Source organism: Erinaceus europaeus, chromosome 20, assembly GCF_950295315.1.
Source record: "Erinaceus europaeus chromosome 20, mEriEur2.1, whole genome shotgun sequence".
Taxonomy (NCBI): domain Eukaryota; kingdom Metazoa; phylum Chordata; class Mammalia; order Eulipotyphla; family Erinaceidae; genus Erinaceus; species Erinaceus europaeus.
The window spans coordinates 19,287,550-19,301,575 of NC_080181.1; the positions used below are offsets into that span (position 1 = coordinate 19,287,550).

The window sequence follows — 14,026 nt, forward strand, 5'->3', positions numbered from 1 at the left end:
GAGAAAGAGACAGAATGAAACAGAGGGGACCAGAGCTTCACTCTGGCACATGTGATTTTGGGCTCAAACTTGGGACTTCACGCTTCTAAGTCCAGTGTTCTAGCCACTGCACCACTTCCTGGGCAGTAATTTTACATGTGTTATTTATTTACTTATTTACCAGAGCTCTATTCAGCTCTGGTTTATGGTGGTGCGGGGGGGGGGGAATAGAACCTGGGGCCTTGGAACCTTTTTGCATAACCATTATGCTATCTACTGCTACCCGTTTTTATATTTTCTAATGGGTTGAGATAGGCAGGTAGGTGCGAGTGATAGGTAGGTAGGTGGTACATGATAGATGATAAATACGTAGACAGATACATGGATGAATGAATTGATGATGCATGGATGGATGGATGGATGGATGGACGGATGGACAGCTAGCTAGCTCCCTAGATGAGAGACAGATATACAAACAGACAGGAGAGAGAGCGCACAAGCCCTGTTCCACCATCTGTGGAGCTCTGCTCACATCCTGCTTCATGTGGAGCTGGAGATAGAACTCATGGTTTCTCTCATGCAAGTCTGGTGTCCAGCCTCTGTGCCTCCTCCCCGGCCTCAGCACTTCCCAAATCATACTCTGTTCATTTCTCACCCTTTGTCAAAAGTGAGGGGCTCTGACACCCCCACAGCATAGTGCTGAGCCCCTCTAAGGATGCGTGTGCCCCAGCCTGAGAATTTGGCATGGTGAGACCTCCCTGACTGATGACTGGAGGAAGTCTGGTTTTAGTGACAGCTGGGAGGGGTTGTGGTAGGCTGGTGGGTGTCACTAGCCCATCATCCCACTAGATCTGAGGGTCTTTGGAGCCTGGCGCTAGGTGGGGGCGAGGTCGTAGAGGAGGCAGACAAAAGGGGGAGCAAAGCCCCCCCCCCAACCTGGAGCGGCAAGGCCTCCTCCGCCCAGCAGTCTCAGCCACCCCGCAGAAAGTCTCTGTGCAATCCCAGCTTTATGGCCTCTGCCAAATGAAGCACAAACTTAACTACATCACCCCCCAACAGGCCGCATACGCACGGGGGGCCCTCGCCGAACTGCTCCAGCCTCTCATCGAATCAGTGGCGTGGGTCATTTCAATTATGGATACCAGAGTGTGGGGGGGGGCGTGGCCGCCCATAAAAGTCGCCTGGCTGCTGCTCAGCTAATTGGGAAGCTCTTAGCTCTCGGTGGGCGGGGACGTTCCTCCCTGGGGCTGCCAGCTTCCTGCCCCTGCCTGGACCGTGGCAAACCCAGTACCAGGAGAGGGAGGCAAAGGAGAAGGGCCAGGACCCCGCCCAGGCGCGGGGAGGAGGCACTGCCCTCTTGGAGGGAACATGGGCACCAGCGTCTTGTCCTGGGGACTCACCCACATCATGCAGACATGGGAACAACTCCTTGCCTTTAAAACCCGTGATTTTGGGTGGGGAACAGAAAGCAGCAGTCAGGTATCATATTTGCATGGCAGAGACCCAGAGGGCCCAAGTTCAATCCCTAGCATCATCATAAACCAGAGCTGAGCAGTACTCTGGATTGTTCTCTCATGAAAACAAGTAAGATGGAAAAAGGAAAAAGACAATATATATCAAGCTTACTAGAAAAAAACAAAACAAAAAAGCCGGGGCCAGGTGGTGGCGCACCTGGTTACGGCAAGGACCTGGGTTCAAGCCCCTGGTTCCCGCCTGCAGGGCAAAAGCTTCAGAGCTGTGAAGCAGGGCTGCAGGTCTCTCTCTCTCTCTCTATCTCCCTCTCCCTTCTCAATTTCTCTATGTCTCTATCCAGTAATAATAATAGCAACCTGGGAGTCCGGCGTAGTGCAGCGGGTTAAGCACACGTGGCTCGAAGTGCGAGGACGGGGATAAGGATCCCTGTTCGAGTCCCCCGTTACCCCAGCTGCAGGGGAGTCGATTCACAAGTGGTGAAGCAGTTCTGCAGTTATCTTTCTCTCCCCCTCTCTGTCTTCCCCCTCTCTCCATTTCTCTCTGTCCTATCCAACAACGACATCAACAACAGCAACAATAATAACTAAAACAACAATAAAAAACAACAAGAGCAACAAAAGGGAAAATAAATAAATAAATAATTTTAAAATAACAATAACAACCTAACCACAGGCCAGGGGATAACTTTTATTTGTTTATTTATTTATTTTGCAGAGTTCCAGAGCTGGTATATGTGCATTTTCACTGCCACACCTGTTTTCATTCAAACAGAGGGATCCTTATGGCTAACCTGGGTTCCCTTCCTAGTCTCACCCAGCTCAGAGCACAAGAGAGCCCAGCTGGGCCACAGAATTGGCAGAGGCGAGAGGCTCAGCCTCCTGGCAGGCGGGCTCCTGTCCTCTGAGCCAGGCCTGGAGGAGAAGGCCATGCCCTGGGGATAGGGACCTCTGTCACCTCAGCATTGGCCATGCCAGAGGCTGCCTCCAGGTCACTTCCTGGAGCATAAGGCAGCCCCTGAAGTGAGCCTGTCCTCTGGTGCCCAGTGGGGCTGCTTGAACGCCAGGGTTGAGCTGAACTAACTTCATTTGAGGCAGCAGTGTGCCCCCAAAGCTGGAGCTGCGACTCCACAGTGAGAGCCTGAACTACCCCTGAGTCTTGGAAGACAGAAGGTGACAGGACCCCTCACAGCTGAAGAACCCCACTTTTGAACTGTGACTCTGTCTTCTTTCTGGGCAGTCCCGGAATCCTGACATCCTGATACATTAGGAGGGGCTGAGCTTTGTATTCAATAAATAAAGGCCCCTCACCACCCCCTCTCATCTTATTCCCAGTGCAGGTGCTCCCCTGAGGTGGCTGGGGGCTAGACCCTATGACCCTGCTCATGGTAAGGTGTGTGCTCTACTGTGGAAGCTCTTTCCTGGCCCCCATGGAGTCACTGATCAGTGATGACATTGCTTCAGGGTGCAGATCTGACTCTAGGGCTCAGACTGAGATCCAGGCTTCCATACAGAGACAGGAGTCATTTGGCATTCAGAGAAGGACCCTGAGAAGGTCCACAAGGCCCAACTTAGCAACCAGGCGTCACTGCTTAGAGGGACATATGGAACCTGGAACAGGGCCACAAGATAGCTGGCAGAGCACATGAGGCCCTGGGTTTGAGCCTCAGCACCACACTAGGAGCACCATGGCTGGCCAGAACAGGGGGAGCTCCGTGGATGGTGGATCAGTGCTATGGTGTCTCTCCTCTCTCCTTGTTATTCTCTCTCTCTTTTTCTCCCTCTCTAGGACATGGGGTAAGAAAACTGGTTCAGGAAGGCTCCCCTCGTATGAACCAGGCCCTGGGGTCACTCCCTGGTGCCACATGAAGAATGAGACACTGAACCTGGAGATGTGCTCTAGGGAAGAAGCAAACGTGGGAACTAGAACAAGCAGTTCCCTGAGCAGCCCCCTACCTACAACCCAAGTCCCTACATGGGGGCATGAGATGGCTTCAGCCCCAGCCTTTGGAGCCTGAAGCAAGGAGAGAACCTCTGGGGAGAAGCAGCACTCCTACCTGGACTCAGTCAGAGGTGGCTGGGAGTGGTACCTCCTTCACAAACAATCAAGACTGAAATTCAGGGGGCCGGCAGTAGTGCACTGAGTCAAGTGCACATAGGACAAAGTGAAAGGACTTGCACAAGGATCCCAGTTTGAGCCCCTGGCTCCCCATCCACAGGGGGGGGAAGCTTCACAAGCGGTGAAGCAGGTCTGCAAGTGTCTTATCTTTCTCTCCCCCTTTCTACCTTTCCCTCCTCTCTCAATTTCTCTCTGTCCTATCCAATAATAATATTTTAAAAATGGAAAAAATGGCCTCCAGGAACAGTGGATTCATAGTGCTGGCACCAAGCTCTAGAGGTAACCCTGGAGACAAAAAAAAAAAAATTCATTTGTGGCTAGCTGGCAGCCCTTATTTAAAAAAAATTTTATATTTAGTTATTTATTTTCCCTTTCATTGCCCTTGTTTTTTATTGTTGTTGTAGTTATTATTGTTGTTGTTATTTGATGTTGTCGCAGAGAGAAATGGAGAGAGGAGGGGAAGACAGAGGGGGAGAGAAAGATGGACACCTGCAGACCTGCCTCACTACCTGTGAAGTGACTCCCCTGTAGGTGGGGAGCCGGGGGCTTGAACCAGGATCCTTACACAGGTCCTTGCGTTTTGTGCCATGTGCACTTAACCTGCTGTGCTACTGCCCGACTCCTGACAGCCCTTATTTTTATCTTGTAATAGGCTCCTTACTTTTCAAAGTACTGTAAAATGCATCACTTCATCCTTCTAAATTTTGTAGCAATGGGCAGAGCTAGTTCAAGTAGCCCTGGTGTCCAGTGGAAGCTCTGAGAGGTCAGCCGAAGGATCCCTGGTAGATAGGGGTGGAGCTGGGAGCCAAAGGCAGGACATAACTGGGAAGGGTGCTCTGTTCATGGTGGCGGGGCAGGGGGGTTCCCAGCCATGGAGGCTTGGGGAGAGGGCTGGGGCCAGTTCAGAGGCCAGCTGAGTGGGCAGGGGCCCAGGTGGCCAGCAGAGGGAAGTCAGAAGTGAGAAGGGAAGCAGAGAGTCTACCTGGACACTTCCTGTTCACAAACTTCTTACACTTCTCATTTCATTAACAGCAGCAGTGGAATTTCATGGGCAATTGGCATTGAGCACTAACGGGGAGCTAATGACAGAGGAAGGCTGCAGGTAAAGGCTGTTTGAATTTCAATTCCTCTTCATTGGGGGAGGGGTTGCTGGGGAGGCACATGTTTTTTAGGGCAATTGAAGTGCAGGAAAAAAAGTTCTTAACAGCTTGGAACTGTGTGTCCTCTGCTGGCAGCACTGAGAGTGGTGACCCACACTGAGCCCGCCAGTTACCTCTGACCCTCTCAGAGGGCTGCAGTCCCTCAGGGGAGGGACTGAGAATCTGAAGGGTGGATTCTGTTCCTGGGACCCAGGAAAACATACCAGGAATGCGTCCGCTGAGGACTGTCAGCCTGGATGAGCTGCAGTGGGCTAGTTATTGCAGAATGGCCACGAGAAAAAGCCAGTGTGGGCAAAGCCAGAAGTAAGGCTATTTGTTCAGGGAGCTTGTGATCTGCTGGGCACAGCACATATACCCACACCCACACCCACACACAGCCACAGGACACCACAAAACAGAGTGAGCAGGACACCTGGTAATGGGGAGGAAGAGAGGGGGACAGAGTCCTGGGGTGATGGAGTAAACAGTGGGGAGTAAACCCCATTTGGGAAGGGCTCTCAAACAGAGGAACAAAAGAATAATGAGTCAATTCAAAGAAGAGGCTTCCCTGGGGAGTAAGAGGATGGAGATCAGGACAGATGGACTAGATTAAAGGCTCTAATAGGAAGATTCAAGAAATGGATTCAAATTAAATCTAACACTTGGATTATGGGAGATGAATTCTACAGGAACTACATAGATATAGGCTCATCGACAAAGATTTGGCTAGTGCAAGGTGTGTTCCAGAAGTTGATTAGTTCTCCAGATGACAGGAGCCCATGACCCTTCTGCCTGGCTGACAGAGAGAAGGGACACATTAGCATTGCTCCCCATCCATGGAGCCCACACCCCCACTGTCCCTGGTGCTCCTGTGTGGTGCTGGCCTTGAGGATGGTGAGAAACATACTCATTGAGTGACATATCTCTCGGCGTCTTGTAGTGGTTTGGTGTGTCAATTCTGGTTAGGCCACAGCACCCAGATAGTAGGTAAAAAATTATTCTAGATGCTTTTGTGATGACATTTCTTTAGAGGAGGTTAGCACTGAAATCAGTGGAGCTTGAAGACAACAGACTATTTTTTTTTTTTTTGGCAATAGACTCTTCTTGATGTGTCTGTGTGTATGTGCGTGCGCAACCTCATCTAATCAACTGAAAATCTTTTTTTTTTTTGCCTCCAGGGTCATTTCTGGGGCTCAGTGCCTGCACCATGAATCCACTGCTCCTGGAGGCCATTTTTCCCCTTTGTTGCCCTTGTTGTTATAGCCTTGTTGTGGTTATTATTGTTATTGTTGATGTTGTTCATTGTTGGATAGGACAGAGAGAAATGGAGAGAGGAGGGGAAGACAGAGGGGGAGAGAAAGACAGACACCTGCAGACCTGCTTCACCACCTGTGAAGCAACTCCCCTGCAGGCGGGGAGTGGGGGGCTCAAACCAGGATCCCTGTGCCGGTCCTTGCGCTTTGTGCCATGTGCACTTAACCCACTGTGCCACCGCCCGACCCCCTCAACTGAAAATCTTAAGAATGACTTCTTCTGAGTGCCTCAGCAGACTCCTCTGGTATTAGGCTTAAGCTGCAATTCTTCTCTAGGTCTTCTGCCTGTTGACTCAATCTACAGATGTTCCACTTGAGTGTGTGGACTGAAGTGCATCCTCAAAATTTGTATGCTGAAATCTTTTTTTTTTTTTTTAAACCTCTAAGGTTTCTACTGGGGCTTTGTGCCTGCATGATCTGACTATTCCCAGTGGCAGAATCCTTTTTTTTTTTTTATCCTCCAGGGTTATTTCTGGGGCTTAGTGGCTGCACTATGAATCCACTGCTCCTGGAGGCCATTTTTCCCATTTTGTTGCCCTTGTTATTATTGTCGTTGCTGTTTTTATTGGATAGGACAGAGAGAAATCGAGAGAGGAGGAGAAGACAGAGAGGGGGAGAGAAAGATAGACACCTACAGACTTGCTTCACGGCTGGTGAAGCGACCCCCCTGCAGGTGGGAGCCAGGCAGCTCAAACCAGGATCCTATGCCAGTCCTTGCGCTTCACCCCTTGTGTACTTCTGCCTGGCCCCCAGAAGACTCTTTTTTTCCCCAAAGGTAGAGGATGAGAGACAGAGGGAAAGAGAGAGACACACACACAGACACACAGAGAGAAGCAAATGGCAGAGAGAGAGAGAGAGACCACAACATTGCTCCACCACTTGTAAAGCTTCCTGTATGCAGGTGCTCCCACATTGTGGCCCTTGAACCTGGGTGTTTGTGCATGTTAAAGCCTGCACTCTGTATGGTGAGCTATCTCCTGGTTCTGGTATACTGACATGTTAATCTTCACTACTTCAGAATGTGGAAACATTTGGAGACAGGGTCTTCAAAGAGGTTATTAAGTTTGCATGAGGTCATTAGGGTGTGGCCTAACTCAGTACAATTGGTGTCCTTCTAAGAGGAAACATGAACACAGACACACACAGACACACACACACACACACACACACACACACACACACACACACACACACACACACACTGGACAGACTAGGTAAGGATGCATGAGAAAGGCAGTCGTCTGCAAGCCAAAGAGAAGCCACCTGCACGCCTCTGGAGAGATCTGTCTTGATGTTGAGTTTCCAGCCTGCACAACTGTGAGAAAATCACTTTCTGTTTCTAGACAGAAAACAGATTTCTGTGAAGGGAGGCTGAGGACAAAACCCAGTCTGTGGTATTTTGTTATGGCAGCCTGAGCAGACAAGTACAAGGAGAATGGTTACAAAGTCCCCGACCTCAAGAGTTATGGTAGGAGTTTGCGCTCTGGTGGGGACATACTGACCTCAGAAATCAAATCATGCAAAGGATGAACTGTTGTCTTCCCTGTGCATAAGAAGGAATCAAGTAAAACTGACTTCCAGTCTTTGCTAAAGTACCAATAAAACACACTGGCATTTGAAATAAAACTTTTACTGTGTTCTTAAAAAAAAAAAGAATGAACTGTATCTAATTAATTAATTTTGTTTCCTCTGGTGTATACAGCATGATGTCTAGGACTTAACACTCAGGAAAGGTCTTCATGTTGAATGAGTGAAGTGACTAAGACAGGACTGGGAGATGGAGTGATCTTAACAATTTTAAAAACTGGAAGTGACTCAGTGAAGGAGCACCTGCTTTTCATGTCTGCTTCAGGCCCTGGTTCAGTCCCCAGCACCACACGAGAGCAACACAGACAAAGAGAACTCCAGGTATGGCGGAGCAGTGTTCTGCGTGCACTCTTTCATGAACTGAAACACTCTGTTGGGGTGAGGAGGTGGTCTAGCGGCATACTGCCTGCCTTGTGTACTGGAGGCTCTGTGCCTGACCCCTGGCACTGCGTGAGAGCAATGCAGACCAAGTGAGGGGGAATTCCATGGATGGTGGAGCAGTGCTTTGCTCTATCTTTAAAATCATAATCATGATCATAATAACATAGGAGGCCAGAAGATGGCTCACCTGGTGGAGTGCATACTCGACCATGCTCGAGGACCCAAGTTGGAGTCCTCAGCACCACATGGGGGCACCATGAATGGTAGGGATGTGGTATTTCTCTCTTTTTCTCCTTTTGCCTATCTGAAATGTAAAACAAAAACTTATACACACTTAAAATTTCTGAAAGAAGAAAAAAAATGTGCAAATGTGGTCACTTCAGAGGAGCAGACTGGGATAAGGAGGAAGGCTGACCTCCCATGGTCAGCCTTGTAGCATTTACTTACTTAATTTCTATTTCTATTTTCACCTGCCAGGGCTTTGCTAGGTCTTCTTGCCTGCATGATTTCACTGCCCTCAGAAACCTTTTCTTCTCCCTCTTCCAGACAGTGTGTGAAAGACAGAAAGAGAGACAAGGAGAAGGAGGAGAGACACCACAGCACTATTCTGCCTTGATGAAGCTTCCCCTCAAATCTGGGTCCTTGAACATGGCACCCTGTATGCTCTGCCAGGTGACTATCTCCCAGCCCCCAGCCTCTTACCATGTGTCCACGTTCACCAGGAATACATTGCTCCCAGGTCATCTGGTGGCTCACTAGCTGTGAACCTGAACCGAAAGGAAGGAGACGACAGTGGGCACGGAGAGCTTTTGACTTAACATTTAATGTTGATGTTACTCATTTTTTGAGGCAGCTTTAGCTTTGAGGACTAAACACATTTTAGAGGGACAACTTGATACCACTTCACACTGATACTATTCCACACCCACCACCAAAGGACTCATATCCTTTGACACCAAAGTCCCCTGGGCCCCTTGCCACCTTCACTCTGGTAACTCAGCCTTTGCCCCCCACTCTTGGTCACCTCTGTTCTGCAGTCTGAGCCCAATGAAAGGTTTATCACTGGATTGTGCCACCCTTCCTGCTCCAGTCTCCCCCCCAGAACTGTGTCAGCTTTGCCTGAGTGTTGGGAGAGTGCAGGGGACGGTCCCCTGGTCCTCACAGACGGCTCCACAACACCCAGAGGGAGCACAGGGTGACGGTGTAGAGCCCCAGCACAGTAAGGTAGCCCAGGAAGAGCAGGTGGTCAAAGCGCTCCAGGAGGGCCTGCCAAGCCACCTCCTGCTGCTTGGCCTGCTCCCGGGCTCTGAGGGAGCTGCTGATGAGGTGGAGCTGGGCCCAGACTTCGCTCAGGGGCCCTGCCTGGGCCTGGTGCTCTGGACAGACAGGGGAGTCTGCAAGAGAGGAAAATAGCCTGGGTTAGCCAGGGGTTGCCAAGGCCACTCTGGCCTTCTGGCTAAAGCTAAGGCCTCGCCCTTCACAGAGGGTGATGGGTAAACCTGGACAGGAGGTATTGCTGAGACTGGGGGTTTTGCCTGCTGAGGGAAGGCAAGGCCATGCTGGAGGGAACCACAGAAAACAGGACAGCCATGCTGGTAAGTGGGAGTCTGGGCTCCTGTCATGAGGGGATATTCTCTCCTCCTCCTCCTCCTCCTCCTCCTTTCTCTCTCTCTCTCTCTCTCTCTCTCTGTCTCATTTATTTATTTTTCTTATCAGAGTACTGCTCAGCTCTGGCTTATGGTGGGATTGAACTTGGGACATTGAAGCCCCAGGCAAGAGAGTCTCTTTGCATAACCACTATGCTATCTACCCCGCTCTCTGTTTCTATTTATTTATTTATTTATTTATTTATTTTTGTCTCCAGGGTTATCTGTTCCTGGCAGCCACTTTTTTTTTAATTGGATAGGACAGACAGAAATCGAGAGAGGAGGCAGAGGTAGAGAGGGAGAGAGAGATAGACACCTGCAGACCTGCTTGTGAAGTGTTCCTCCTGCAGACGGGGAGCCAGGGACTTGAACTCAGATCCTTGCGCAGGTCCCTGAGTACTGTGGGTCCTTAACCAGGTGCGCAACTGTCCAGCCTCTGGGGTTATTTGTGTCTAAGTCAGCCAGGCTGCCTGGATTCCGGCTTTAGAACCAGGCTGACTCTTCAAAACCTTAACCTACCTAGCTGGGACCCAGATATCTCTCTCTCTCTCTCTCTCTCCCTCCCCCCCCATACACACACATACACACACACTGTGTATATACAAACACACAAACACACACACACCCTGACACTCTGCCCTTCTGGAGCCAAGGGCTCAGTTATTTCAGGTAATTGGTTGAAACTGGCAAATAAAACAAGCTACAGGTCACTGGGACCAACACTCCCAGGTACTGTAGGGCTTCCTGGGAGAGAGCAAGAGGATCCCTGGAAGCCCAGATCCCCTCCCAGAGAAATAAGGTCACATCCAGCCTGAGGCCAAGAAGCAGGTGATTCTTGGTGAAGACCAACAAGAACAGGGGCTAAGGGTGATAGAAAATGGGAGAGAGGGGGGCTGGGGCAGAGAGGCTTCCACCAACCTGTGACCCCACCGGGTTGGGCTCCGGCATTTGGTTCAGGTGTTTCCATGTCAGCATCCCCGTGAAGGCACAGGAGGGCCTGTGCCTGCCGGCAGCTGTGCTCCATGGGGAGGAGGCTGAGCAGCAGGATGGACATGGCTAAGCTGAGCAGCAGCAGGGCCATGCAGACGGTGAAGAAAATGCCTGAGGAAGGGTGGAGGAGGTGGGGTCAGCTGGAGGCCCTGCATGGGATCTTGCGCCGGGCCCACCATGGGAAATGCAACTTCCGATTTTTTTTTTTCCTTCAGGGTTATCACTGGGGCTTGGTTCCTGCACTATGAGTCCACTGCTGCTGGAGGCTATTTTCTTCCTTTTGTTGCCCTTATTGTTTCTCATTGTTGTTGTTGTTTTTATTACTGTCATTGTTGTCAGACAGGACAGAGAGAAATCGAGAGAGGAGAGGAAGACAGAGAGGACGAGAGAAAGATAGACACCTGCAGACCTGTTTCACCACCAGTGAAGTGATGCCCCTGCAAGTGGGGAGCCGGGGGGCTCGAACTGGGATCCTTGAGCTGGTCCTTGTGCTTCATGCCACCTGCGCTTAACCTGGTGTGCTACTGCCTGGTCCCCAACTTCAGGTTTTTAAAATCTCTTTTAAAAGATTGATTTATGGTCTACGGCCATACCACCCTGAACACGCCTGATCTCGTAAACTAAAAGATTGATTTATGTGAGAGAGAGACAGAGAGAGAGAGAACCAGAATACCACTCTGGCACACAGGATGCCAGTTCCACACATACAATTTAAAAGTGAAGGGGCCGGTGAGTGGGTGGTGCACTAGGTTAAGTGCACATAGTGTGAAGTGCAAGGATCTACACAAGGATCTGGGTTCACACCACTGGCTCCCCACCTGCAGGAAGGTCGCTTCACAAGCGGTGAAGCAAGTCTGCAGGTGTCTTTCTCTATTCTTCTCTATCTTCCCCTCCTCTCTCAATTTCTCTCTGTACTGTCCGAATAAATTGAAAAACAAATATCCACAGGAGCAATGGATTCATGGTACAGGCACAGAGCCCCAGTGATAACCCTGGAGGCAAAAAAAAAAAAAAAAAATTAAAAGGGAATGGGAGCAGAAACACAAGCAAAGGTCATGGGGGGTGGCCATAGTATGACCTCAAAAGACCAGAAAGGCCACCAGCAAGAAGAGAGATAAGCTCTGAAAGGGTGGCCATGTTCTGCCATGGCCACATGCCCCAGAGTCCAACACTTGACTTACTGCACTACCTCCCACAATCCAGATCTTTTAAATTTTTTCCCTCGGGCACTTTAAATGATTTTTCCCTTTCTTTCTTCATTAGGGATTAATGGCTTATAACACAGTTATCGGTATAGGTGTACAATCTTTCCTTCCCCTGTGATAGGTGTCAGCAAAACATTCTCACCTCTCCTCAATTTTTTCCCTAAGATTTATTTATTTATGAAAGAGAGAGAGAGAGAGAGAGAGAGAGAGAAGTGTCGGGGTGGAGAGAAACAGAGCATCACTGGTACATAATCCCAGGGATCAAATGTAGAGCCTCATGCTTAAGAGTCCAACGCTTTATGCGCTATGCCACCTCCTGGCCTCAAAAAAAATTTTCTACTTTCATTTCTTTATTTTTGGTGGCACCAGGGCCCTGTACATGTGCCATTTCACTACTCTGATCCACTTTCTCATTCATATAGAGAGACAGACAAGAGACAGACAGAGGGAGAGGCACCAAAAACGATGAAGTTTCCTCCATTACTACAGCATCCCCCCACCGACAGCAATTTCCATGGGGTGCTGGGGCTTGAACCCAGCCTTCAAGCAGGGCAGTACAGGCACCCTACTTGGTGAGCTCACCCTCTAGCTCACAATTTAAGATCTTTTAAAATATTTTTAAAAATATTTCATTTTTGAGAGAGATGCAGAGACAGAGAGACACACAGAGAGAAATACCAGAGCACTACCCATCTCTGGTTTATGGTGGTGTGGGGGATTAAACCTGGGACTTTGGAGCCTCAGGCATGAGAGTCTGTTTGCATAACCTTTTATGCTACCTCCCCTGCCCTTAAATATTTCTTTACTTCTTCATTTTCCCCTTCTTTTCTCTTCCTGTCATTCTGTTTCTTTTCTTTTTAAATTTCTTTTTGGGGAATTAACGGTTTACAGTCAACAGTAAGATAAAATACAATAGTTTGTACATGTGTAACATTTCTCCATTTTCCACATAAAAGTTCAAGCCCCACTAAGTCCTCCTCTGTCTTCCATGACCTGACCTCCTCTCGTGTCTTTTCTGCCTCCCCCATCCACATTTTACTGGATAGGTTAGATAGAAATTGAGAGTGGAGGGGAGCTAGAGAGGGAGAGAGAAAGAGAGACACCTGCAGACCTGCTTCACTGCTTGTGAAGTGTCCCCCTGCAGGTGGGGAACCGGGGGCTCAAACCTGTATCATTGCACTGGTCCTTGTGCTTAGTATTCTGTGTGCTTAACTGGGTGCACCACTGCCTGGCCCCCTTCCTGTCTTCTTACTAGAGAAGCCATAGTAACACTCAGCTCTGTCACACCAGGTACTAGTTGGGGACTGAACTTGGCACTCTATGCATGCCAGACCTGAGCTCGCCCTGTGAGGGATCTCCCCAGCCACAATGCCAGGCCATTTTTTAAAGGGGTTATTTATTAGGCTGGGGGGTATGGACTGACCTGTGAATGCCAATGTCCAGCAGAGAAGCAATTACAGAAGCCAGAACTCCCACCTTCTGTGTCCCATAAAGAAACCTGGCCCATACCTCCAGAGAGGGAGAAATATTAGGGGAAGAAGACCAGAGGGACCCAGAGAGAGAAGGGGAAAAAGGAAAGGCATTCAGAAGTAGTAATAAGCATAGGTATGATCTAGAAAGGAAGAAAAGGCAGGACCATGGGAAATAATTTACATATATTAATGGTTTACAGTCAATAGTAATATATATATATATATATGGAGAGAGAGAGAGAGAGAGAGAGAGAGTTATAGAAATAATAGCCAACCCTTATCTGTGACCTTGGGAGAACCACTGCAGTTTCCAATGGAGGGAGTGGGGACACAGAACTCTGGTGGTGGGAAGGGTGTAGAATTGTGCTCCTGTTATCTTGTAATTATTTATTTATTTATTATTGAATAGAGACAGAAAGAAATTGAGAGTGGAGGGATATATATATATATATATATATATATATATATATATAGGGGCGGGGAGAGAGAGAGAGAGAGAGAGAGATCTGCACCACTGTGAAGCTTACCCTCTGTAGGTGGGGACCAGGGGTTTGAGCCTGGGTCCTTGTACAGGTGTGCCACCACCTGGCCCCTTATCTTGTAATTATGTAAACAAATATTAAATCACTAATGAAAAATGGGGGTTGTTTAATAAAGAGGGAGAGAGACAGAGACAGAGAGCCAGGGCAGCACTATGGTAAAGGCAGTACCGGACATCAAACCCAG

The 14,026-nt window shown here is 49.1% G+C and overlaps 1 protein-coding gene across 1 annotated transcript in view; it reads right to left on the reverse strand.

Annotated features, from left to right (window-relative positions):
• Positions 1-8,790: 8,790 nt before the first annotated feature.
• Positions 8,791-14,026, reverse strand: part of HTR3B (5-hydroxytryptamine receptor 3B) — a 73,125-nt gene continuing 67,889 nt past the window's right edge. Inside the window, exons 9-10 of the mRNA XM_060179878.1 lie at positions 10,552-10,734; positions 8,791-9,381 (exon numbers count right to left, since the gene is read on the reverse strand). Coding sequence (XP_060035861.1) covers positions 9,146-9,381; positions 10,552-10,734 — 419 coding nt within the window. The 3' untranslated portion in view covers positions 8,791-9,145. The remainder of the gene's footprint in view (positions 9,382-10,551; positions 10,735-14,026) is intronic.